The sequence below is a fragment of the Rutilus rutilus genome (genome assembly GCF_951802725.1).
Source record: "Rutilus rutilus genome assembly, chromosome: 8".
Lineage (NCBI taxonomy): Eukaryota > Metazoa > Chordata > Actinopteri > Cypriniformes > Leuciscidae > Rutilus > Rutilus rutilus.
In genome coordinates this window covers 32,518,309-32,542,413 of record NC_140222.1, presented here as the reverse complement: position 1 = coordinate 32,542,413, position 24,105 = coordinate 32,518,309, and the positions used below count along the sequence as shown (strand labels likewise).

General features: G+C 38.1%; 1 protein-coding gene across 1 annotated transcript; it reads left to right on the top strand.

Moving 5' to 3' along the window:
• The first annotated feature begins 1,131 nt into the window (after positions 1-1,131).
• On the top strand, positions 1,132-23,765 carry c3b.2 (complement component c3b, tandem duplicate 2). The gene is made up of 42 exons (XM_084416943.1): positions 1,132-1,245; positions 1,346-1,381; positions 1,545-1,571; positions 1,834-2,026; positions 2,146-2,308; positions 2,408-2,478; positions 2,580-2,671; positions 2,883-2,965; positions 3,046-3,133; positions 3,623-3,725; positions 3,810-3,924; positions 4,008-4,123; positions 4,916-5,071; positions 5,595-5,804; positions 5,885-6,085; positions 9,138-9,296; positions 9,377-9,506; positions 11,900-11,962; positions 12,096-12,666; positions 12,742-12,827; positions 13,827-13,966; positions 14,052-14,261; positions 14,369-14,435; positions 15,346-15,432; positions 15,574-15,777; positions 15,867-15,942; positions 16,025-16,184; positions 16,296-16,406; positions 17,100-17,244; positions 17,331-17,494; positions 17,586-17,741; positions 19,475-19,534; positions 19,637-19,727; positions 20,642-20,693; positions 20,782-20,869; positions 21,422-21,511; positions 21,608-21,713; positions 22,462-22,551; positions 22,628-22,702; positions 22,769-22,849; positions 23,059-23,206; positions 23,283-23,765. The coding sequence occupies exons 1-42, from the start codon at positions 1,172-1,174 to the stop codon at positions 23,425-23,427; spliced, it is 5,283 nt and encodes a 1,760-aa protein (XP_084273069.1). The 5' UTR covers positions 1,132-1,171; the 3' UTR covers positions 23,428-23,765.
• Positions 23,766-24,105: the final 340 nt, after the last annotated feature.

Genomic DNA, 24,105 nt, shown 5'->3' with positions numbered 1-24,105 from the left:
TTAAATGGATGACTGCCTCAGAAATCGCACACTGTCTAGTGTACCAGAATTGATGTGGAACGAAGTTTGCAACTGTTAAAAAAAATGTCTATATAGACTGCATCAAAAATCGCATACTTCCCTACTATATAGTAGGCGAAAAACAGAGTGCGGCAAAAAAAATATGTCCAAATATAGGCTGCAACCGATATTGCATAATTCCCTACTATTTAGTAGGCAGTACTAAAGTACCAAAAGAAGTATGTTCGTATTCACAGTGCTCATAAAACAGTAGGTGAAAAGTACCTGGATGACCTACTATTTAAGGAGATTTTGTAGTGTGCATTCGATGGACACTTTACTATCCCATGAGGCCACGGGAGAGGATTTGTGAATGTTAGTGAAGTGACACAGGCAGGTCTGGATAGGCATGGTGAATGTTGTATGTCCGGATGACATTCATATAAAGAACATACGTTTTTAGCGGTCAAGAAGTAATTACTTCAAAATAAGTATTTATTATGAATTTGAACATGACAGACAGTAATGCTTTCTAACAGAATGTGCCTCCAACACATTCCAAGGATAAGGTTGGGTTTAGGGTACAGTCACAGGGTTAGTATTTGTTTCGGCTTTGTGAATGCAATCAGCACTCTGAAATAACCAATGAAATCTTTAGAATCAATTGACTGATGGGCGGGGTGTGTACTTCTTTGTGGAAAAAAAATGGCTTATTATTCAGGTAAGTTGCTATTAAAATTTAGACTTTAAATACCATGATCAAGAATATTCTCTTCAAACTGACAGTAGTTGACCTAAAAAGGAAAATTTGCTGTAAAAATTACATTTACACTAATTTCTGCATTAGCGCAGAAAGAAAACACAAACTACAATAAACACTGTGGCATCATGATAATGAACGTTTTCACAAATTTTACTGAGAAAAATAAAAAATCTACTTTTAATAAAATTATGTTTGGCAATGTTTTTAGAGTTTCTAATGCTGAAAGCATGTTGCCTATGTGTATGTTGAAATGGCTGCTGCTTAGAATAAAGCAAACATTACACAAGAGTTTCTCAAAGTTTGAATAGCGGTGGTCTGGTTTAGTGGGAGGGATTTTGAGGTATTATTACAGCTCTCTCGTTGATGTTTCGGACATTTTATGAGTCGTCACTCAGTCCTAAGGACGATATGCTCCTTCCACTGCTGTTATGGACGACTTTGCTCTGTCACATCTCCGATGGCCAGGCTTCCTCTCAAAGACAGTGCGTTTAATATTATATTAATAACGTTTAATAATGTGTAAATGTTCTCCTTGTCTTGACGAAGTTGATTTAAAGTGTGTTTATCTTGTCAATTGAACAGCAAGAGGACAGTTTGGGGACCTAATATGCGAATACCGTATGTAGTCTATATCTTTTTTTGTGTGTTGTGTTGTGTATTTTGTGCTTCTGAGATAATTTTTTGAAAAACTTTCATGGATATAAAATTCTCAGTATTGATTTTTGTTGTATGTAAAATCAAGTAGGCTTTATCTGTAAGTGAGTGTGTTCTGTGTTGACAGTGAGCCGGTTATTGACCCGTCTCCGACGTAAGTAACTGTTACACAACTGTCTTCTGACCTGAGTTGGTTAACACACACTGTAACACACTTCTTTTCTTTTTTTAGTTTATAAATATTCTTTTTGAACGTCAGGCTATTCAATTTCTTTTCTTTTAGGTCAGACCACTTTGACATTTGTGACTTATTTTACCACAAAAACAAAATCATTTAAAATATATCTTAATTTGAAAATTGAAAACATGTTTCCCATCGAAGTTATGTGTGCTTGGATGTGTATGTTTTGGTTTAGGTTTTCTATTCTAGCTCCAGCAAAGATAAGGCCTGGAACAAAACAGAACATCTTGCTAGAGGGTCAGAATCTGTCCCGGGAACTAAAAGTCAATATCCAGGTCTATGACTATCCAGTCTCCGTAACTGTCTATTGGCAGGACTCAGTTATCCTCAAGTCAGACAACAACTACAGCGCCCTCAAGACCATTTATGTATGAATGTATTTGATCTTGGTTGGTTTAAACTTGGTTGGTTAAAGTTCTATCTTGTTTGAGACATTGCTCATGTTGCATGCTGAACCTAAATGTAATAAAATACGGTCTTTTGCCAGATTGATCCAGATGTGCTACGTCCAGATGGAAAAAAGAAATATGTGAAGCTGGTTGCTCAGTTCGGCCACTTCCATCGTGCAGAAAGAGTAATAGCAGTGTCGTTCCGCACTGGACACATCTTCATTCAGACTGATAAACCTGTTTACAACCCTGGAGATGCAGGTCAGCTCTCACATGCTGTTGAGCACATTGATAATACCTTTTATTAGTGCATTGTTCAATCCTTTTTTTGTTTTCCTTGATCATTCCGGAATTTTCCAGTGCGTTCCAGGGCTTTTGTATCTGATTCAGAATTCCGTGCTTCTGAAAGAACCATATCTCTTGAGATTCAGGTGATTGTCGCTGGCATTGACATAAGCGTCAATACAGTTTGCAAGGCAACAGTTTATTTTTCTGCAACAATGTTTTATGGCTCAATTGGCTCATGTTTCAGAATCCAGATGGTATTGCAGTACATGGTATTTCCAGAGCCAAAGCAATAGATGGGATACTATCTGACACCTACCTCCTCTCCACTGTAGTCAAGTATGCATATAGAACTGTTCATTTATATAGTATAATTACACAATTAGTATAGTTTGTGTTTAAATGTAATAATCTATATTTATATATATAGATATTTAATTAAAATTTAAGATCATAAAATAATGTAATTTATATTTAATAATATATATTAATATAATACATTTTGATTTACCCTGTGCTCATGTAGCTTCTGATCTTTTTGATTTTCCAGAGAGGGCAAGTGGAAAGTTGTTGCAAAGTTTGATCAGGGAAAAGAGAACATTTTCAGCAGAGAGTTTGAAGTAAAGAAATATGGTAAGCAATTCATATAATCTTCAGATTCTTATTTATTTCCCTCTGTCGGTGGGTTAACGCCATTTCTTCTTGCTCCCAAGTGCTCCCAGCGTTCAATGTCACTTTGACTCCAAAGACGTCCCACCTCGGTCTAGATGCAGATAAGCTGGAAGTAGAAATAACAGCCAGGTGTGTGAATCACTTTTATATATGTTCTACCGTTAAACAATTTGGGGTCAGTTATCTTTGCTTTGAATCACGGTTTCCGCAAAAATATTCAGCAGCACAACTGTTTTCAACACTGATAATAAATGTTTTTTGAGCTGCAAATCCGCATATTAGAATGATTTTTGAAGGATCATGTGACACTGAAGACATTCAGAGTTATGATGCTGAAAATTCAGCGTTGCCATCATAGGAATAAATAAATCTTTTATAAATAAATCTATTTTAATATATAAATAGATTCAAATATAAAAGTTATTTTAAATTGTTGTAATATTTCACAATGTTTTACCATATTTTTTATTGAATAAATGCAGCCTTGGCGAGAATAAGATACTTTTTTCAAAAGCATTACAAAATCTTACTGATCCCAGATTTTTGAACAGTGACGTATTGAATTCAACATTCATAAGTGTCCAAAAACCTTGTGGTCACTGTGTATATTTCTTCCAGGTATCTTTATGGTGAACCAGTGCAAGGTGTTGCATATGTGCTGTTTGGTATTGAAATAAATGGTGAGAAGAAGAGACTCACATCTATGAAGCAACTGAATGATGTAAGTGGTTAAACAAGAAAAACTTAAACATTAAATCAGCTTTGTAGAAAGAGACTTTTGTAATCTATGTTTTATAAACTGCAGCTGAAAGGAGGAATTGTTAGTTTGACTATGGAGGAGATAAAGAGGGTCTATCCTGACACAAACAGCCTAGTGGGGTCTTCTGTGTACGTCAAAGCGTCAGTAATGACCAGCTCAGGTGGGGAAATCAGTAAATATCAGCGTTTGCCTCTGAGTTTTCCTCTCTGAAAACACTCTTACGTCTTAAGACTTTCTTCTCAGGTAGCGACCTTGTGGAAGCAGAGATATCCGGCATTAAAATAGTAATATCACCCTACATGCTGTCCATCAGGGACACACCAAAGTATTTCAAACATGGCCTGCCATTTGGCATGAAGGTAATTTGCTTTCTGTTGCGACGTTTACTGCTCTAAGGGATAGTTCACCCTTCATTTCATGCCTGTTTGATTGAGCAGAATGCCCAAGCTGCTCTGTTCCTTACCCTGGACGGTGAACACAGGCTGTCAGGCTCTAAAAAGAACTTTAATTTTTAGTATTATTTAGAGTATTTGTTAATATTTTGAGTTAGTTTTCATTTTTATGTTTTAATTTAAGTTTTAGTAGTTTTGCTATGTGCATTTGTCATTTCTTGTAGATTAAAAAAACATTTATATTTGGCTTTAATTTATTGTTATTTCAGTTTTAGTCATTTTAGTTAACTTCTTTCATTTCAGTTAATTCCCAAGGCATTTCTAATTTATTTTATTTTTTTTACAAAAATATAGTGTATATATAATATATATATATATACACACACACACACACACATACATATATATACGTTTTTTATATATATATATACAGTAGGCCTACTAAAAAAAAAAAAACTATTTATACATAATACAAGCAATATGGTGTCTATTATTATTTTGAAAAGGTTTTATTTTTATATTTTCATGTTTTTTTTTGTTTTTTTTTTAGTTTTAGTAATATTATGTGTTTTTGTCAATTTTGCCTTTTTTATATATTTGTTTAGCTTCCTTCTAAAAAGATATTAGGCGCTGAGTAAATGATGACAAAATTGTCATTTTTGGGTGAACTATCCCTTTAATCTGATTTTATGATAGGATTGGTGATTTTAGCACATGACAGTAGCATTATTACAAATTAGTTTGTATTTTGTTGCTTAGGTTGCAGTGAGTAACCATGACGGCTCTCCAGCCCCTAATATTCCTGTTAAAATCAGCTTTCTTGAAAGCCCAATCAGTGTTCACAGCGGCATCATCCAAGTCTACATCAACATGCCTAACACGGCCAGCTCATTTGGTAAATCACAGATACTGAAAGTAAGTCACTCACAGAAAAAACATACACGCACAATAGAAACATATACAAATTGTATTTAACTGTAAGCTGAATGTGTAAATATATATATACACACAGGGCATAGGATAAGTCCTTTACATGCAATCTGCAAGCTGTCACATCATTACTGCATGGCACAAGCCGATTGGCCTCTGCTGATCCTGCAGCCAATGATATTGCTTGCTCATCAACATTTAAATAGTCTGGTTCAGTGTTTGCTGTAAGCTAGTCCTGCAGTGCGCTATCAGAGTTCCTTTGAACCCCTCCACCTCCCCCAGCTCCACCTGCCTAGATTTATGCATGTCTATTTATGCAGCAGTAGCAGCATATCTTGCTTGCTCACAGCTGCGTGTTTGTGTATCTATTAGAAGAAGCAAGTCCATACCTCCTCTGAAGCAGCGTAGCAGATCTAGTCCACCATGACAAAATACATTAACATTGCCATATTTATTAACCTGTCAAAACTACCCAGAGAGTTGTCATGATTGACATATTCATGTGTAGGTGGAGACAGCGAATCCTTCACTGAAACCAGAACAGCAGGCTGTTTTAGAAGTGCATGTGGAGCCATATTCCCCTTATACCGGCTTCAGGAACTTCCTGCATATCTCAGTGGGTCTCAGTCGAGTGGTGGTGGGCGACAGACTCAACGTCGAAGCGTACATCAAATCCCCACCAAATCAAAAAAAGTTTGTGGAGCATCTGACGTATGCCGTGAGTATGACACTTGGGGCATTTTGGGATGAAAATGACTGCAATCTTGGTATTGATTACACCTACAATTGTTTCTATAGGTGTTAAACAAAGGAAATATAATCCATGCTGAGAGAATGAATGTCAAAGACCTGGCTGTCATAAACATTCCTCTGCTGGTTACCACAGAAATGCTACCTGCCTTTCGGATTGTGGCGTACTACATTTTGCCATGGAAATTTAATGCGGAAGTGGTGGCAGACTCTGTGTTTGTTGATGTGGAGGACCGGTGTGTAGGTTCGGTGAGTTCATGTGGCGTCCATAAGAAATTATTAACATTGCATGATTCTAGCACTTTACGCCTATTTTTCAATAATGTAAGTGATTCTGCTTCTGGCTTTTAAACCACTTAAAGGTGCATTGTGTAATATTTAGGAGGATCTGTTGACAGAAATGCAATATCATATACATAACTATGTTGTCAGTGGTGTAAACAGAACTTACTTAATGAACCGTTATGTTTTTATTACCTTAGAATGAGCCATTTCTATCAACATACACCGCGGCTCCTTACATCGACATGTTTCTACAGGAGCCCCAAACGGACAAACGCGTTTCGTCACTATGTTGTTCTTCATGCAAAGAAGCTAGCTAAAGTCAGCGAATAAAATACTAACACAATGATGAACAAGTAACAATAATGTTCGCAATAACATATTGTTTTACTGAATAATTATGTAAACCTAATTTCTTATTTTTTCTTTGTATAGAAACGTGTCGGTTACCAATGTAACCCTCGTTCCCTGAAGGAGGGAACGGAGACTTAGTCGATCGTACCGACTGTATGGGATAACGCCTAGTGAGCCCGATCACTCTGATTACTCTTAAAATCAAGCCAACAAGCTTTGGCAGGTGCGTAATCAACGCCCCGCCTTACCCTGCGGGTATAAACACGGAAGTGGATGCACCTACCAGTTGTTTTTAGCTGAGGAGCAGATCGTGCCCCAGTCAGCGGTGGTCCAGTAGAAGTGGCAAGGGGACTAAGTAGGGCTGGGCGATATGGACCAAAAGTCATATCCCGATATATTTAGGCTGAATATCGATATACGATATATATCCCGATATTTTTTCTGCAAAGTGAGAGCAAATGTTCAGTCAAAGCCAAACATGACGTCACAAGTAGTTTTATTGAAACCGGCTATTTCAGTGAACAGTTGCAAAATCAAATTAATAAATTATAAACAGGTTTCTTTACCTTAGGGCTGCACCGATTATGACAAAAATCATAATTGCCAATTATTCCCTTGGAATTGTAATTGTGATTTATTAATTATGATTATCAAAGTTTACATTGAATATATATAAACAAATTTTGTGTAAACATGTTATAATTTGCTTATATATAGCCTACATATATATAGGCAAATTATAACACGTTTACACAAATTTGTTAACACACACACACACACACACACACAAGTACTGTCCCCCTTTACTTAACATAAATTGTAAAAATATGACTAGTAAAGACTAGTAGGCTACTAATAAATAAACAGTAGGGCTATGCTAAAGCTATTAAATAGCAGTCCCAAACTAGTTTTTGTTAATACAATGTGGCATGAGCCACTACAGTCATTTAAAAATATAAAAAATAACACAAAGAAAAATAAAGTAAAAGACAGTTACCATGGTGAATACACAATATTAACAATAACTGTTAATGAAACATGGAAACTGCTCAGGTGAATAGAATTAAAATCATACCTGCATTACTTTTATTTCGTGTATTTTACAACGTAACGGCGTTGCATGCTCGTATAGTTTCTTTTGCACTTTATATAGCCTACAGTGAAGCGATACACAGCGCGCGCGCCGCCGCATTTGCGCGTGCAATTGAAGAGTGTGCGCTCCGAGCACAGGATAACGGCTGACAGGACAAGAAAGTCCGTGTTTCTGAGGTGAAAAACTTTATTTCAGCGTACACTTATGTCACTGCCTGTTAGTTCCTATTGTGCTGGGTTTTCTGAAGTAGTCATGATTCGCCTCTCATAACATAACATGCTCTAAACACGCGCGCAGAGTGGAAGGAGGGGCGGACTATTTGAAAATTTGAAATATATATCGATATATGCGATATGGTCTAATTCCATATCGCATTTCAAAATATATCGATATATTTTTTATATCGATATATCGCCCAGCCCTAGGACTAAGTCTCCGTTCCCTCCTTCAGGGAACGAGGGTTACACTGGTAACCGAGACGTTCCCTTTCAGTCGGGTAACGTTCGACTTAGTCGATCGTACCGACTGTATGGGATCCTCTAACACGCCACTACTGTCAATTACGGCAGAGGTGACTCTGCCGAAGGAAGATACGAGCTTACCGTAGGAAGCATGCCGTAGAGAAATACACATACGGGATCACCGTAGGGATCGCAACGTATTGGCCCCACCTAACACAAGTTTCACAAGCATACAAGTGATAGGACTAGTATCAGACGCTCCGCCACGTCTACTACCGACAGGGGGCTCGGAGGAACTCAATAGGGTTCCGTAGAACTCACCAGAGTAAATTTACGCACTTATCCAGTCCATAGGAGGGGAATGGCGTAGCAAGCCGACACTAAACTAAGGCTAAGTGAGGCTGACTTCAATGAAGAAGCCTACTAAGCCATGAGTTCAGTACACATTAGTGTAATGTCGCCCAACCCCTAACACAATATCTGTTCAGCGAGGCACCCATGTCGACGCTTAGGAAAGAGCACACGCTCCAGATGGAGGGACTCTTAACCCAAGTGGACACGGTGCACCTTGGACGTAGCTCGCGACCACCGCTGCAACTGCTGTAAACACCGACACCAGGAGAGTCTTCCAAAAGAACACCGGCACACTCGTTGTATAGTCGCTCGATCAGAGACCATCAGAATGAACCGATCAGCTCCGAAAGCGAAAGACAACTGGTAGGTGCATCCACTTCCGTGTTTATACCCGCAGGGTAAGGCGGGGCCGTTGATTACGCACCTGCCAAAGCTTGTTGGCTTGATTTTAAGAGTAATCAGAGTGATCGGGCTCACTAGGCGTTATCCCATACAGTCTGTACGATCAACTAAGTCGAACGTTACCCGACTGAAAGGGAACCTCATTATTTAACTGGCTACAAAATCTTTTCCTGTCGGCCACCGTAACTTCTGTTGGTTGCAATTTGCAACCTCACCACTAGATGCCGCTAAAAATTACACAGTGCACCTTTAAGAGGTTACTTTGTCACAAAAAAAGGCCATATAAGTTTAATGCCATAATAGTGGCTTACATTCGTTTATTTATTTTATTTGAGTGTTTTTATGATTGTATTAGCTCAGTGTAGGATCACTGGAGGGAGAAAAACTTAATCACTACTCACCAGGCAGCAGCTTTAAATTTGAAGTGAAAGGTGACCCGGGAGCAAAGGTCAGCCTGGTTGCGGTGGATAACGCCATCTTTCTGTTGAGTAAAAACCGCCTGACGCAGAAGAAGGTGAGTGACGACGTTATTTTCACTGTACTCTCCAGAACCTTCTCCAGGGCCTCATTGATACTCATGACTCTTTCATTCAGGTGTGGGAGGTGGTGGGACAGGGCGATATGGGCTGCACCTCAGGAGGAGGCGAGAATAATATCGGTGTTTTCAGTGATGCAGGACTGATGTTTTATTCCAGCACAGGAAGATCCACTGACTACAAAAAAGGTCCTTCACACACACAGCATTAACATCTAATCAATTGGACTAGAATAAATGTCATTACACTACCATTCAAAGATGAGAACATATTTAAAGTTTTTTAAAAGAAGTCTCTTATGGTCATCACAGCTGCGTTCATTTGATCAAAAATACAGTAAAACAGTAATATTGTGAAATATTTTTACAATTTAAAATAACTAGTTTTTGAATATGTTGTAAAATGTAATTTATTCCTGTGATCAAAGCTGAATTTTCAGCATCATTACTCCAGTCTTCAGTATCACATGATCCTTCAGAAATCATTCTAATATACGGTTTTGACGCTCAAGAAACATTTATTATTATTATCAGTGTTGCTTAATATTTTGTCCTTTTTTTATAATACATTTTTGTATTAATGAAATATTAATCTTTTGTAGCATTTTAAATGTATTAACTGTCACTTTTGATCAATTAAATGCTTCCTTGATGAATTAAAGTATAACTTTCTTTCAAATACTACTGACATTGAACGGTTATATTTATAAAACAAGTCCAAAGCTTCAGAATTAGGCAAAGATAATGAGGATGGCAACAACACAAAATTGCACAAAAATGGCAAACTTTTAATTTCTAAACTATTTTACAGTCCTGTTCCCCATGTACATACTATGTACTTATTATAGTAATTGCAATAACTGTATAATAACTAGGTACTAACCTTAAACAATGTAGTTACCTTATATTAACCTGTACTTTCTACTTTCTAAGGTACACTTTACACATAAGTCCATGTACAGTAAAATAAAGTGCAACCAAATGTCTAATCAAAAATACAGGACACATATATCCCATTTTTAGAAAAAAGTTGTTATGCAGCCTTTCAAAAAACGTGCCTATGGTTAAAGTCCCCCTGTGGTGAAAATCAAGTTTTTAATGTTGTTTAAACATATACATTAAACATTGGCTCCAGTGAACCAAAAACACGGTTTGAAATCGCTGGTGTTTCTGACGTCACAAACTATCTTGTTACCAATCAGGTCAGCGTGTGATTGTCAACGAGTAGATATCTGAGCTGGTGTGAGTGAGTGGAGGCGGGGCTCATTTGCATATTCATCGAAATGAAGCAAGGGTGTAGAGTTACATTCAAGCCATTTTAAGGCATGAAGAATTTTGAAAAAAAAAAACGTTCAAATATGTTATTTTGGTGATCAAAGATACGTTTTAAAGGATAATTATTAGCCGCTTTCCGACCAAGTAGTTATAGGAACTTAGTTCTAGGAACTGTCCACTTCTAAACAGTTCTAAGAACTACTCTCCCCCAAACTCGGTTTCGCTGTTTGCGTTCGCACTGGCCAAGTGGCCATAGGAACTGGTAGGAGGGGTAAGGGAGTGACGCAAGCACGCTGACTTTTATTTTGACGGCGCGACGAACCTTTATTTTGGCGGCGCTGAGAACGCCAGAGCAAACAATGCTCGCATTCTCTGTGTTTATTAGTTAGCGATCTGTCTAACAGTACTGTTTAATATGTTATTAGATAGAACTGTTATAAAAGTAGACAGTATGTGAAAAAAGGTTATTAGCCTATGCTGTGTGGTTGATGTCCAGTGTTGCTAGCTGGGCAGATAAACAATCATGTTTGACTTGGTCCCCTCAAAGTTGCGTTGGATTTTCTCTTCAGCATGAAGGTTTAGAGACCCATCTATCACTGTTTTCCATGTTTGTATAGTTAGTTTATGGAGTAAATATATAGGCTATAATCTGTGTGTTTACATTCTAGCTGTTTTAAAAATGGCGGGTGCTGGTGTTCCGCGTGCGTTCGGTCAATCAGCGTACACTAACGTCACGGATAGTTCCTATAGTGCTGGTTTAGACCCTACTCTGAAGTAGGACCCAAATTAGTTCCTACAAATGGAGTTCCTAGAACTAAAATCGTTCCTAGTTCCTGCGGTGCGAACACGCCGACATCCGGGTACTTTAGCCAATAGTTCTAGGAACTGTGAAAAGGTTCCTCCGGTCGGAAAGCGGCTATTGACTACAGGGGGACTTTAACACTGTAATGTATTGCAGGTTAATGGCAAAGTAACATTATGGCAATAATATCAAATATCATTGGTATTACGTTGAGATGCTCTCTAGGGTGATCTTAACCTTCAGCATCCATGTCCCATTCGCCATGGTTTCACAGCGAAGCCATAGAAGGACCATTTTTGGTTCCCAAAGAACCTTTCAGTGGTCAGTTCTTAAAACCATTTTTTTCTTAGTGTGAAGAACATTTTAAAGAACCTTTTTCCACCGTCAAGAACCTTTTGTGGAATGGAAAGGTTCCATGGATGTTAAAGGTTCTTCACGGAACCATAGATGCCAATAAAGAACTGTTATTTTTAAGAGTGTATTTCTTTTGGTTTGTTTGGAACAGATTGCTCCAGTAAATCTAGAAGAAGACGTTCTGCTGCCAAACTGCAGCTCAGAGAGCAGCTGGGTGAGTCGCTGTGCATCAGAAAACTTTTAAAAGTTTGATATTTTACAGTTTGTTAGAGAAGCGGAGATATGAAAGTGCCAAAATGAGCGAGTCGAGCTAATGCGCCCTGCCTTAACACGTTCTTTTCTCTCAGAGAAGGTATATTCTGACGAGTTCCTGCAGAGATGTTGTGTGGACGGCATGCGGGAGATTCCCATGCCCTATTCGTGCTACCGCCGCTCCCTCTACATCACCGAGGACTGGAGCTGCGTGTTAGCTTTCCTCCACTGTTGTGCACAGTACAGAGGGGAGGAGCTTGGTGTCGTTACCAGGCCCCCGACGACCACCCCTACACCCACCACCACCCCTACACCCACCACCATCACCACCCCCCCTGCACCCACCATCGGCCGCCTTATTTTACCTACGCTTAATAGTGGACGTGCCTTGGATTATTTTATCTATTCAGATCGTGTTGAGGTATCCCGATCTGTCGTCCTCGAATCTTCCTTCCATAGATTTGATGTGTCAGCAAGCAAGGACAGTCATGTTGAAAGGATGAAAGAGGAGGTGGTGGTGGAGGTGGTGGAGGAGGAGGAGGAGGAGGAGCAAGAGTTCGATGAAGATGATTTAGCTGACATAGAAGACATTTACGTGCGCACCAAGTTCTTCGAGTCGTGGCTGTGGACTGACATCAGACTGCCCAGCGTACCCAAGTCTGATGGGTAAGAGTTTGACTTAGACTCAGTGAAGAAGTCCCACTTTTATCATGTTCACTGATGAAGTGTTTGTTATTCCAGGCTGGCTGTGTTTTCAGTGGACACGGTTCTTCCTGACAGTATCACTCAGTGGGGGTTTCTGGCCGTCAGTGCCTCGCCTGAGAAGGGTAAAGAGTCCTGATCTCGGCTGAAGATCATCTGTTTGTCTGGGCAGAGCTCCTTTATATGGTTTTAGATCTGCCATAGTGATAGCTGAATAATTACAATGAAAAGATATGAATTATGATCTTTTTTATTAGATTTTAATGAGCCATTTCTGCACATGAATTTGGAATATATTAATAATTAATATTTCGCTTTTAATACTACAAGACAAGCATTTCTGCATATGAATTATGGATATATTATTAATAATAATGATTATTATCATTTAGCTTTTAATGCTACATAACATATCAAGCGTTTTTGCATATGAACTATGAATATAATAATGTTTAGCTTTTAATGCTACATGCCAAGCATTTCTGCATACAAATTATGAATATTTAAAAAAGTATTATTTCGCTTTTAATGCTACGTGCCAAGCATTTCTTATTAAGAATTAAAAATATTTTTATTAATAGTTGTTTAGCTTTTAAAGCTACATGTCAAGCATTTCTTCATATGGATATTTTGATAATTATTATTTAGCTTTTAATGCTACAAGTCAAATTAATTAAGGATATTTTATTAATAATTATTTAGGCTTTAATGCTACATGTAAAGCATTTCTGCATGTGAATTATTCATATTTTAATAATTATTTTATCTTTTAATGCTATATGCCAATTTATTATGAGTATTTTATTAATAACTATTTAGCTTTTAATTCTGTCAAACATTTCTGCATATAATTTACAAATATTCTACTAATAGTTATTTAACTTTTAATGCTACATGTCAAATTAATTATGAATTATTTATCAATAATTATTTACGTTTTAATGCTACATGTAACACGTTTACTGTTTAGCTTTTAATGCTACATATCAAGTATTTCATCATGAACTGAGAATATTTTAATAATTATTATTTAGCTTTTCATGCTACATATCAGACATTTCTGAGAATGAATGTGACAATGTCCCTGAGAATGAGATTATTCCTGGTTTGTGAACCTCTCGCAGGTTTCTGTGTAGCTGAACCTTATAACGTGCGAGCGTGGAAGCCGTTCTTCATAGACCTGAGGTTGCCTCACTCAGTGTCCAGAAATGAACATGTGCAAATCAAAGCTGTGGTCCACAACTACAGGAACTCAAAACTGGAGGTTAGATTCACACCACCATCCAACAATCACCACACTCCCACTCTATCGCCTCTGTGACCTGACCTGAACAACCGTCTGTTTGCAGGTAATGGTGATCCTGGATAAGACAGAGGACATGTGTAGTGTGGCATTTAGCGGACCCCACAGACAGCAGGTTTCGGTGCAGGCCAGCTCCTCCAAGCTCATTACATACACTATCATCCCCCTCAAAACGGGAGAGCTCCCCCTACAGGTCACAGCCATTGCGGCCTCCTTCATGGGGGATGATGCAGTGAGGAAGAATCTACGTGTGGTTGTAAGTTACTAAATCCTGCGTAATATTGAACATATTTTATATTTGTTACATGTTCGTACACATTTTTAGTAACTGTCTGGGATATGCTGCTATATCTTGTGTTTTAGGTAGAAGGCATCCAGACAATTAAAGTGAGGAGTTTTGTGTTGAACCCCGTTCAGAAAGGAGACAGTGGTAAGACTGGTTGGAAATCATGAGATTATTCATGATCAATGCAATAACACAATAAAATCACGCTTTTTTAAACATTGTTACAGTAGCAGTTTTACACAATATAAAAGGGTCTTAGAATATCTAGCAAGGATGACATTTAATTGACTGACCAATTAAAGGTGGCATCCAATCACAGTACCATGCTTGAATCCACTGAGCTCTTCAGAACGACACATTTTTTTCACAAATGTTTGGCTAGGTGCTTGATTTTATACACCTGTAGCAATGGGTCTGACTGAAACACCTGAATTTAATAATAAAGAGGTGTGTTCCAAATACTTTTGTCCATATCCACTTTCTTCCTAATGAGCCCTACTGCGTTTTAGATTATGGGAGACACTTTCGGTTTGGGGAAGTTCCACTCAAAAAAGACAGACTGAAACATAATTTCAGATCATAAGGTCTCATAAATGTTTCTAAAGCAGGTAAATACAGTAGTTACTGTTTGTCATTTGTCAGAAATCACTTTGAAATATTATCACTCAATGTTCGATGGCTGAAGGGTGAGTAGAATAATGCCATCTCATTGTACCCAGTTTTTGCGTTCATAGAGCAAACCTTTCACTGATTGTTTCCAGTTTAACGGAATTGACTCCCATAATTTGTGCGTAAAAATAAAAATGATATATATATATATATATATATGTGTGTGTGTGTGATATATACATTGTATAATTATCTATAACTCAAAAGATTTCTTTATAATATCACGCTTCAGTTTTTAAGTTTTACACAGTTTAAATGGGTCTTGATGCATGAAAAGTATACGTTATTTTATTAAAATGTATATGTTCATTTCAATTTATTCATTATATGATTTCATTTATATATTTTTGTTATAATAAATTATTAAATATTTCCTTCGTCTCAGCTGGGAGACAGATGATAGCGGTGGAGAAGATGCAGCTGGACGCCGTTGTACCAAAATCTCTGCCGGAGACATTTGTCAATGTCAGAGGTTTGGCATTTTATTAAGCAATATTCATGATATTATGAAATGGTATTAACACTCAATTACATCATGGACATTTATGTGAATGAATTAAACTGGGAAATTCTTGACCCAGTTTTGTACTGATCTGTATGTGTTTTTTTTCAGGTGATTTGCTGGCAGATAGCATTGATAACTCCATTCAGGATGACTCGCTGGCATCACTGATCCGCATGCCCGGCGGGTGTGTGGAGCAGAACCTGGCCACCATCACACTGCCCCTCATTGCAGCCCATTACTTGGACCGCAGTGCAAAATGGGACGTTGTGGGAGTAAGTCGCAGAGAAGAGGCCATCAAATACATTCAAAGAGGTGCAATGAGAGACAAACAGGGATGAACTGCATTCTTTCAGATATGATTAAGATCAATTATTTATATTCTGTTATTTTTTTATTTATAGGTTACGAAAATCAACTTAATTATCGGAAAACGGATGACTCGTACCCTCCCTACGCCAAAGAAGGCGCAAGCACATGGTATTCATGCTAGCACTAAACTATAGCACTATATTGAACGTTTCCTTGTACAGTTAATGTGACTTTGTTATGTCCGTCTCAGGGTCACTGCATATGTGGTAAAGGTGTTCTCCATGGCACACTCGTTTATCAGTGTCAGTGAGAAGCATCTGTGTGGCCCTCTGCTGTACCTTCTCAAGAATAAACAGCGTCCAGATGGATCCTTTCAGGAGAACAATCCTGTCTACGACACCAGTATGACGGTGAGAATTTATAACTGTGATTGCACTAGTTTCATGATCATCTATAAAAGGCGGCCACTGTCATCTGAATGCTTTCTCACAGTACTAGCTTACACATGTTTTGTGATGCAGGGAGGCCTGCGGGGCTCTGAATCCAGAGTGTCTCTGACTGCATTCGTGCTCATTGCTTTGGCAGAGGCACAAAATGCTGTTACCTGCCAAGAGCCAGGCCTTGACATACAGGTAACCTCACTCTTTAACATGGATAAAAACATCTGAATTAAACAGTAGTTAAATTACATTATTGAAACAATAGCTGAATTAAACAGAAAAATATCTAAATTTCATAATTAGTAAAAAAAAGCTCAATTAAATTATACAATAAAAATAATTAATACAATAGCCAGATTAAATACTTACAACAATAGCTGAATTAAATAATTAGAAAAATATCAAAATTGAACAATTAGTGTAATTAGTACAAAAGCTAGATTAAATTATACAATCATAATAATTAATACAATAGCTGAATTAAATAATTTAATTTAATTAAACAATTAAGTAAAAAATATTAAATAACATTGTACAAAAATGATAATACAATGAAGTTAAGAATATTTGGACATTTTCAGGAAAATATTTGCCATCTTCATACAGATTTTACAAAAAAAAAAAAGTATGCCATTAAATGTACACTCCCCTCAATTCTGAAGGGATCAGAAAACAGAAACAGTGACCGCCCACTTATTCAGCATCTTGAGTTCCTGAAGTACACTGAAGTAGTATTTAAGTATATATATACAAATAAACGAATATAAATATAAGTAAATAGACAAAGGTACAACACTGATTCATGTTGTACTTCCGGGCAAACCAGAAAACTGAAATTGAATATTCAATTATGCTAATTGTATTTTCTACGTTCGATCATTGCAGGACGAGTCCAGGAAAGCAGCGATTTATATAAGAGAGCATTTCCCCCGGCTGTCGAGGCCGTACACAGCGGCTATAGCATGCTACGCCTTAGCAGTCTCCAACCACGGCTGCATGAAGAGCATGTTGCTAAAATTAGCCTCACCTGGTACATAGCTTTTGAAAACAAAAATATAAAATATGTTGCTTTGTGTGGGCTTGTCTTTCTCATCTTTCTTTATTTTCTGTCTACAGATCGTACCCACTGGCCTGACTCTGACAATTATTTCTTCACACTGGAAGCTACAGGCTACGCATTGTTAGCGCTTATCAAAAGTGGCCACATGGAAGAAGCAGCCGCCCCCTTTCAATGGCTGAGCGAGAAGCGTGGCATTGGGGGAGGGTACGGCTCTACTCAGGTAAAAACCATGTGTAAACCTTTACTTATTGTCTTACATTTGTATTTAAGGTACATGGTTATTCATATAATGACTGTTTTTCTCCCATCAGTCTACTATGGTAGTGCTACAGGCCCTGTCTGAGTACCTCGTGAAGAGCCCTCCTCCTACTGACCTCAATTTATTGGTGCAGCTCAGTGTTCCCGGTCGCAGTGACGTACGCTGGACCTTCAATCCAGAAGTTGCTTACGTGGCCCGATCTTCACGGGTGCGATAGTATATCTTTCAAACTCTCCTTTACAGTTTCATTCAAAATGTTTATTGGCAAAATGTACAGCCTTTCAGCTGTTTGCAATGGACAAATCAAACAAAAGTAATTATAGCTCAACACAACAAATGTTGTGTGGTTCCCCCAAATTCAACTGAAAATGCAACTTTTAATGACTTCTGCAGTCTAAAAATTATTCAACCCCTTCATGGCACGCATGTTTAGTACTTAGTAGAACACCCTTTTGCTGTTATGACCTGCTGCAAATGAGGCAGCATTTCTGAGGAATCTTAGCCCATTCCTCATGAGCAACGGCCTCCAGTTCAGTGATATTCTTGGGTTTGCGTGTTGCTAGCCTTCTTCAAATCCCACCAGAGATTTTCTATGGGGTAATCTATGGGGTTCAAGAAAGGTTTCCAGTGCCAGAGGATACAAAGCAGCCGCAGAGCACCACCATGCTTAACTGTAGGCAGAGTGTTCTTTTAAGCATATGCTTCATTCTTCTTCCTCCAGACATACCGCTGATTCAGAAAGCCGTAAATTTTGTCTCATCGCTCCACAGAACAGAACCTCAGAACCTCTGTGGGTTATTTATATGCTTTTGAGCAAATTGGAGCCAACTTTTCTTGTGATTTTGGGTCAGTAGTGGTGTAGGTCTTGGAGTTCTGGCATGGAAACTGCATGCGTTTATTACTTGCCTTGCTGTGCAAGCTGAAACCTCAGTGCCTGTTGCCACCAAGTCTTGCTGCAGGTCTTTTGCAGTCTCTCGAGGGTTTTTCTGAACCTGCCTTCCCAGAAATCTGGTTGCAGCGGTTGATAGCTTCCTTTTTCTGCCCCGTCCAAGACAGTGTAACCACTGTTCCTTTAACTTTGAACTTGCGAACTATGCTTCCAACTGTGTCACTAGAAACATTTCGTGCCTTCGCAACCTTTTTGTATCCTGTTTGTGAAGGGCGACGATATCTTCTCAACTTTTTGGACCATTCTTTTGATTTCGAACATGCAGTCAAACGTGACACTCAACAAACCTAGCCAGTTCAGATATTTCATGTGTTCTAGCTCAAGCACACCTGGTCCAACTAATGAAGCCCTTGATTAGTTGCATCAGGTGTGCTTGAGACAACAACTGTTTTGCAGATTTGTGCTGTTGTGAGGGATTCTATTCAGGGGTTGAATAATTTAGAGACTGTAGAAGTCACTAAAAGTGTCATTTTCAGTTGAATTTGGGGAAACCACTTGAAACATTTGTGTTGAGCTATTTAAATTTTGTTTGATTTTTTCATTGCAAACAGCTGATAGTCTGTAAATTTTGCCAATAATCTTGATTTGCAGTGGGGGTTGTATACTGTATGTTTTTGTAAATATATATGGTGTTATTATATGCACAAATATATCAGCTAGCACAGATTCCCTTCACTCTCCCACAAACATACAGTGCTCTCCCTGTCCCCTGGTTCCCCCGACAAAAACCCAATAGGATTTTTCCATTGGCTTTTGGATTATCGCAGAAAAAAAGCTTGGTGACCAGCAAGCATTTATGTTTCTCACATGTTTAGTTCATCAAGATAAATGAAAAAAGATATGAATTTTGAAGCCTAAATCCAGTTGGCAGAAGTTAAAAGCTAAACGTAGGCTATATTAAAAGAACTACACCAGGGTTGCATGACTTCAACTTCTCCTACACAAAGGCCCTGTACAATAACTACGTTACTCACCTTCATTATCTCTTGCAGGTACCTCTTGACCAGGAATTTACAGTGGTGGCTTCTGGGAAGGGCAAGGGAATTTTGGAGGTGCTAAATGCCCACATCTACACCAAAGTATTGAATTATTAAAATAAAACCAAGACGTAATTTAGTCACAATCTTTTCTCTGTTGCATTTTATGTGTCTCAGGTAGTGACTGTGTACCACCAGCTTCCTGATGTGTACGAGAACAGTACGTGTAACGGCTTTCAGCTGGACGTCTCCATCGCTGAGACCAATGGTATGTTCTCTAATCAGTTTATATGGAAAAATAAAAATAATTGCAATGTTTTATCTCAAAATTCTGACAATTTTTACATTTCTCATATCTGTGAGATATAAATGCGCAACTGTGAGTTCTAAAGTCAGAATTGTGTGTGGGGGGAAGTCACAATTGAGCTGAATTTTTTGTTCTGAGATAAAAAGTCTAAATTAATTATGCATAATTAATTGTATTACTATATTAAGTACATGTAGTGACGTGCATTAATGCTGTCATCACGTGCTATCGGAAATTTCCATCTTCCCACTTCTTAAGTTGTATTTACAAGCTCGTCGCGTCGGAAAGAACAGGAATCATGGAGGACACCAGGTTTATTCTTGCCTATTTATTGGAAATTGTTTATTAAAGCCAAAATTATATTTAGCGTCCCATTTATTGACAACCATAAACATCCACTGCACTATCTATAGTCAGCTTGCTTGCAATTCTGAAATTTTGGTAAAATACAGGCTATTTTGCTGTGTATAAAACATCAGTATGCTTCAAATAATTATTCATATATGTAAATATGCACTACTTTTTACTTTTAAGTTTATGAAACTTGGGTATCAAAATAATCGCCAAGCTTCCCAGTGGTAAATACGACTTGAGAGTGCGCTCATGTCCAATTTTTAACTTGGAAACTCGTATTTACGATAATTCTGATTAGCATGTGAAGGCAGCATAAGAATACTAAAATAAAGTGTTACCTGGCATTATATCAGTTAATGAAATATTTGTTTACTGTGCAAATATACATTAAATCTGTAAAACGGTAAACGGTTTTTTTTTAACGGTAAAGTTCTGCTAACCAGAGCTAACTTGTTTTTTTTTTTACACTGTACACATATAGCAGACAAGTTTTAATTAAGATGCTCTCTGGTCCATTTTAGAAAAAACCCCACCGGATGTAGAAAAGTCCTACAGACTCAATATCCACGTGAGGTGAGCGCTTGTATGCAGTTTGATATCTTATATTTTGCTAGGACATATTATTGTGGTTCCCACAATTCTCTGCTTTGCACCCCCAAAGGGCTCTGGAGGGACGCCAAGTGAGGATGGTTATTCTGGACATCAGCCTGCCCACTGGCTTTGAGCCTGAAAACTCAGATTTAGAGTTGGTAAGACCAAACTCGTGACATAATGTGGCATTACATTAGCGATAACAGCTAATCATGTAGCTAGCTGTGTTGTAGCCTACCAAGACAACATTTGGAGACATGAAAGCTCTAACTTTGATCAAATTTGGCAGGATTACATGTATCTATCATGGAGAATGCAATCCCATAATGCATTGCGACAAGCTACATCCAAGATGGTTAAAAAAATTATGAAAATAAATTGATGTTGATTAAAAATATCATGATTTTTTTCATTCAACACACCAGTGGGCTTTTCTACCCAATATTTGTGTGTGCTTTGTATTTTTATGCCAAGAGTATTGTGTTTTTAGCTTAGCAACATGCTAACGCTTAACTCTATTGGAATCAATTGTGAGTTGAGTCTATTTGTGTTGCACGCAGTTTCTGACTATGAGGAGCGCTTCAAATCTGTCCCCTTGACAGTTAGGATGCTAACTATGTAGGCAGCTACCTACATAGAATGTATGCAGGAAGGCAAATCATTAGGTTATAGAAGTGATAATGTCAGGATTTATTTTTTATTTTTTTTAGCTTAAAAATTCAGTAGACCGCTACATTAACAACTTCCAAGTGGTGGACAACCTGAGTGACAGAGGATCCCTCATAATTCACTTGTTTAAGGTAACCCAACAACCACCCTTACAGTTCATACTTGTTTACTATGATGTAAATGAAGGCTACATTGAATATTTGTCTTTGTATGAATGACCCGGACAGGTGTCCAGTACTGAGACAGACATGATCTCATTCAGGCTGCATCAGAAATTTAAAGTGGGGCTCCTTCAGCCCTCCACTGTCACAGTTTACCAGTACTACAACAAAGGTTCGTACACACAAAGGTTTGTGAAGTTATACTTCTGATCTACACCGTTAAAGGCAAAGCCAGCAATGCAAGTTTGAGAGGTGGCGCCCCGTCAAATCTCGTGAGAATCACGACTTGCTTTACAGCACGACGTCACATACATCAACAACATACGAAGCAGCCTCTATGGAAGACACTAGCACACATTTCAGACGTGAATCATGGCAGAGTTGACGAAGAAAGCGCGGTCAGAAGAGTGCAGAGACAGCTCTGCCTGAGTGGTATTTATGACAGTAACGTTAAATACAAGTACTCCACAGCGACTCTAGGGGTCGCTGTTTGACAAAAAACGGAAACTGCATAGTGTGCCTTTAAGTATTAAACTTGGCCACTGAACTCATCTCACATTGTTTCTGCTACTGGCATGAATAACTCAAACGCCTTGCTATTCACACAGAATGCATTTTAGCAAGAATGAAGAAAAAACAATTGTCTATAACAAAGTTTTTGTTAAAAGTTGAGCTTCTTTTAACTTGAGCACCACATTTGGTTACACTTTATTTTAAGGTGGTGTAGTTACATTGTACTTACTCATATACGTACTGAGTAATATTAATTAACTACATGTACAGTACTTATAGAGCTCCATCTTAACTTTGACAAAAAAATAAATTCCCGCACAAGACGTGAAAAATTGATTATTAAGAATTCGTTATGACTTATTAGGAAACTAACGGTGTGATCGTGATTATGATCTTTGCTCTGTCAGATAAGCGTTGTAGCAGATTCTACTCTCCTCCTGAAGACCAACAGCAGCTCGATCAGATCTGCAAAGACGACGTGTGCCGCTGCTCACAGGGTCAGTTCAGCAGGACTATCTTTATGTTTTCAATCAACTTTTCAACTTTAACCAGTTTTAAAACTTCCTTTCATAGGTGACTGTTGTGTAGTGAAAGAAGACTCTTTTGGGAAAGACAGGAAGGATGTTGTGTGCAATGGATTACATCATGGTAAAAGTTTCTTTTTGGGGGGGAACACGTCGTGATGTCACCATCTTCTCACCGTCTTTTCTTCAGCCTACAGGGTCAAACTGATCAGCGCCAGCCAGAGTCACTATGACCAGTACGAGATGGAGATCGTGCAAGTTATCAAAGAGGGTACGTCTACTACACTCTTAAAGAGGACCTATTCAAAATCTTGATTTTAAGAACATTTTAAGAACCCTTTTCCACTATAACGGAAAGTTTCCATGGATGTTAAAGGTTGTTCACGGAATCACAGATGCCAATAAAGAACCGTTATTTTTAAGAGTGTAGAGTCTTATCTAACCTGCCTCATGTACCTCCATACATGTCTGTTTGTGTAGGGACAGAAGAAGGTCTGATCGAGAAGGAAAGACGAATGTTCCTCTCTCATGCGAGCTGTAGGACGGGGCTTGGTTTGAGAGAGGGTCAGGACTATCTGATCATTGGGCCGATCGCTGATGTTTGGCAAGCAGGGAGCACGTCCAACAGGTGAGTAGCGTATTAGCACTGGAAATGTACATGTTAGGGTCTGTATTTGACTATTCGCTCACGGTTTCCCTCTCAGGTATGTGTATACGCTGGGTAAAGACACGTGGGTCGAGCGCTGGCCGGCTGAGTCTGAATGCGGTGCTGGATCTCCTCTGCAGGAGAAATGCGACAAGCTGAAGAGCTTCGCAACGGCACTGACAGAAAGTGGCTGTCAGTCTTGAGACAAATGCCATTCTTTAAATATACTGATGAATTTTGTCATGTTTATTGGGGTTTTTTTTGTCCACAGAACAAAAAAATCTGTTATTGCCAGTAAATTTCTCAATTAATTACAAAGAAACTGCAAGTAGACATAGACTGAAATAGTATTTTATATACTCCAATAATCAACAATCTTTGTTTTGTTTACAACCTCGAAAATGCATGTGTGTAAAAAAAAACCACTACCAAAAAAATAATCAATAATCAATGCTTAATCTGTACCAGAATGTTAACACACAAAAAACGAATACCGTGATGTCATATTATACTGTATATTATTGATAAAAGTGTTACAGAACTGTGCTGTTATGTTGAACGTTTTATTTATTTATTTAGAAACACTATAATATGCGCCTATAGACTGAACATGTAATACTGTACATAATGTCACCGTTTTCACAAATTCATGTTTTTGTAGTTTAATCTGAGACAATAAAGTTACTGTTTTTAAAAACTTGCACTTTGAAACCAATTTTAAAAAGTCTGCGTTTTCAGGCACCCAAAACGCCATCGTCGTGTAAAAGAATGGCGAAAACACATAAAAAGTCTTCTGTTTTCAGTTGAAAATGTTGTCGTGTTAACGGCCCCTAAATTAAAACAAAGGAACAAATTAGGGGCTGTTTTCACTGTTACGTGTT

Bases quoted from the DNA above. Each gene is read 5' to 3' on its own strand.
- c3b.2 (XM_084416943.1), top strand. From the start codon at position 1,172: ATGCTCCTTCCACTGCTGTTATGGACGACTTTGCTCTGTCACATCTCC. The intron at 2,027-2,145 runs GTATGAATGTAT...GTCTTTTGCCAG, and splicing joins GCGCCCTCAAGACCATTTAT to ATTGATCCAGATGTGCTACG. The intron at 12,667-12,741 runs GTAAGAGTTTGA...TTGTTATTCCAG, and splicing joins AGCGTACCCAAGTCTGATGG to GCTGGCTGTGTTTTCAGTGG.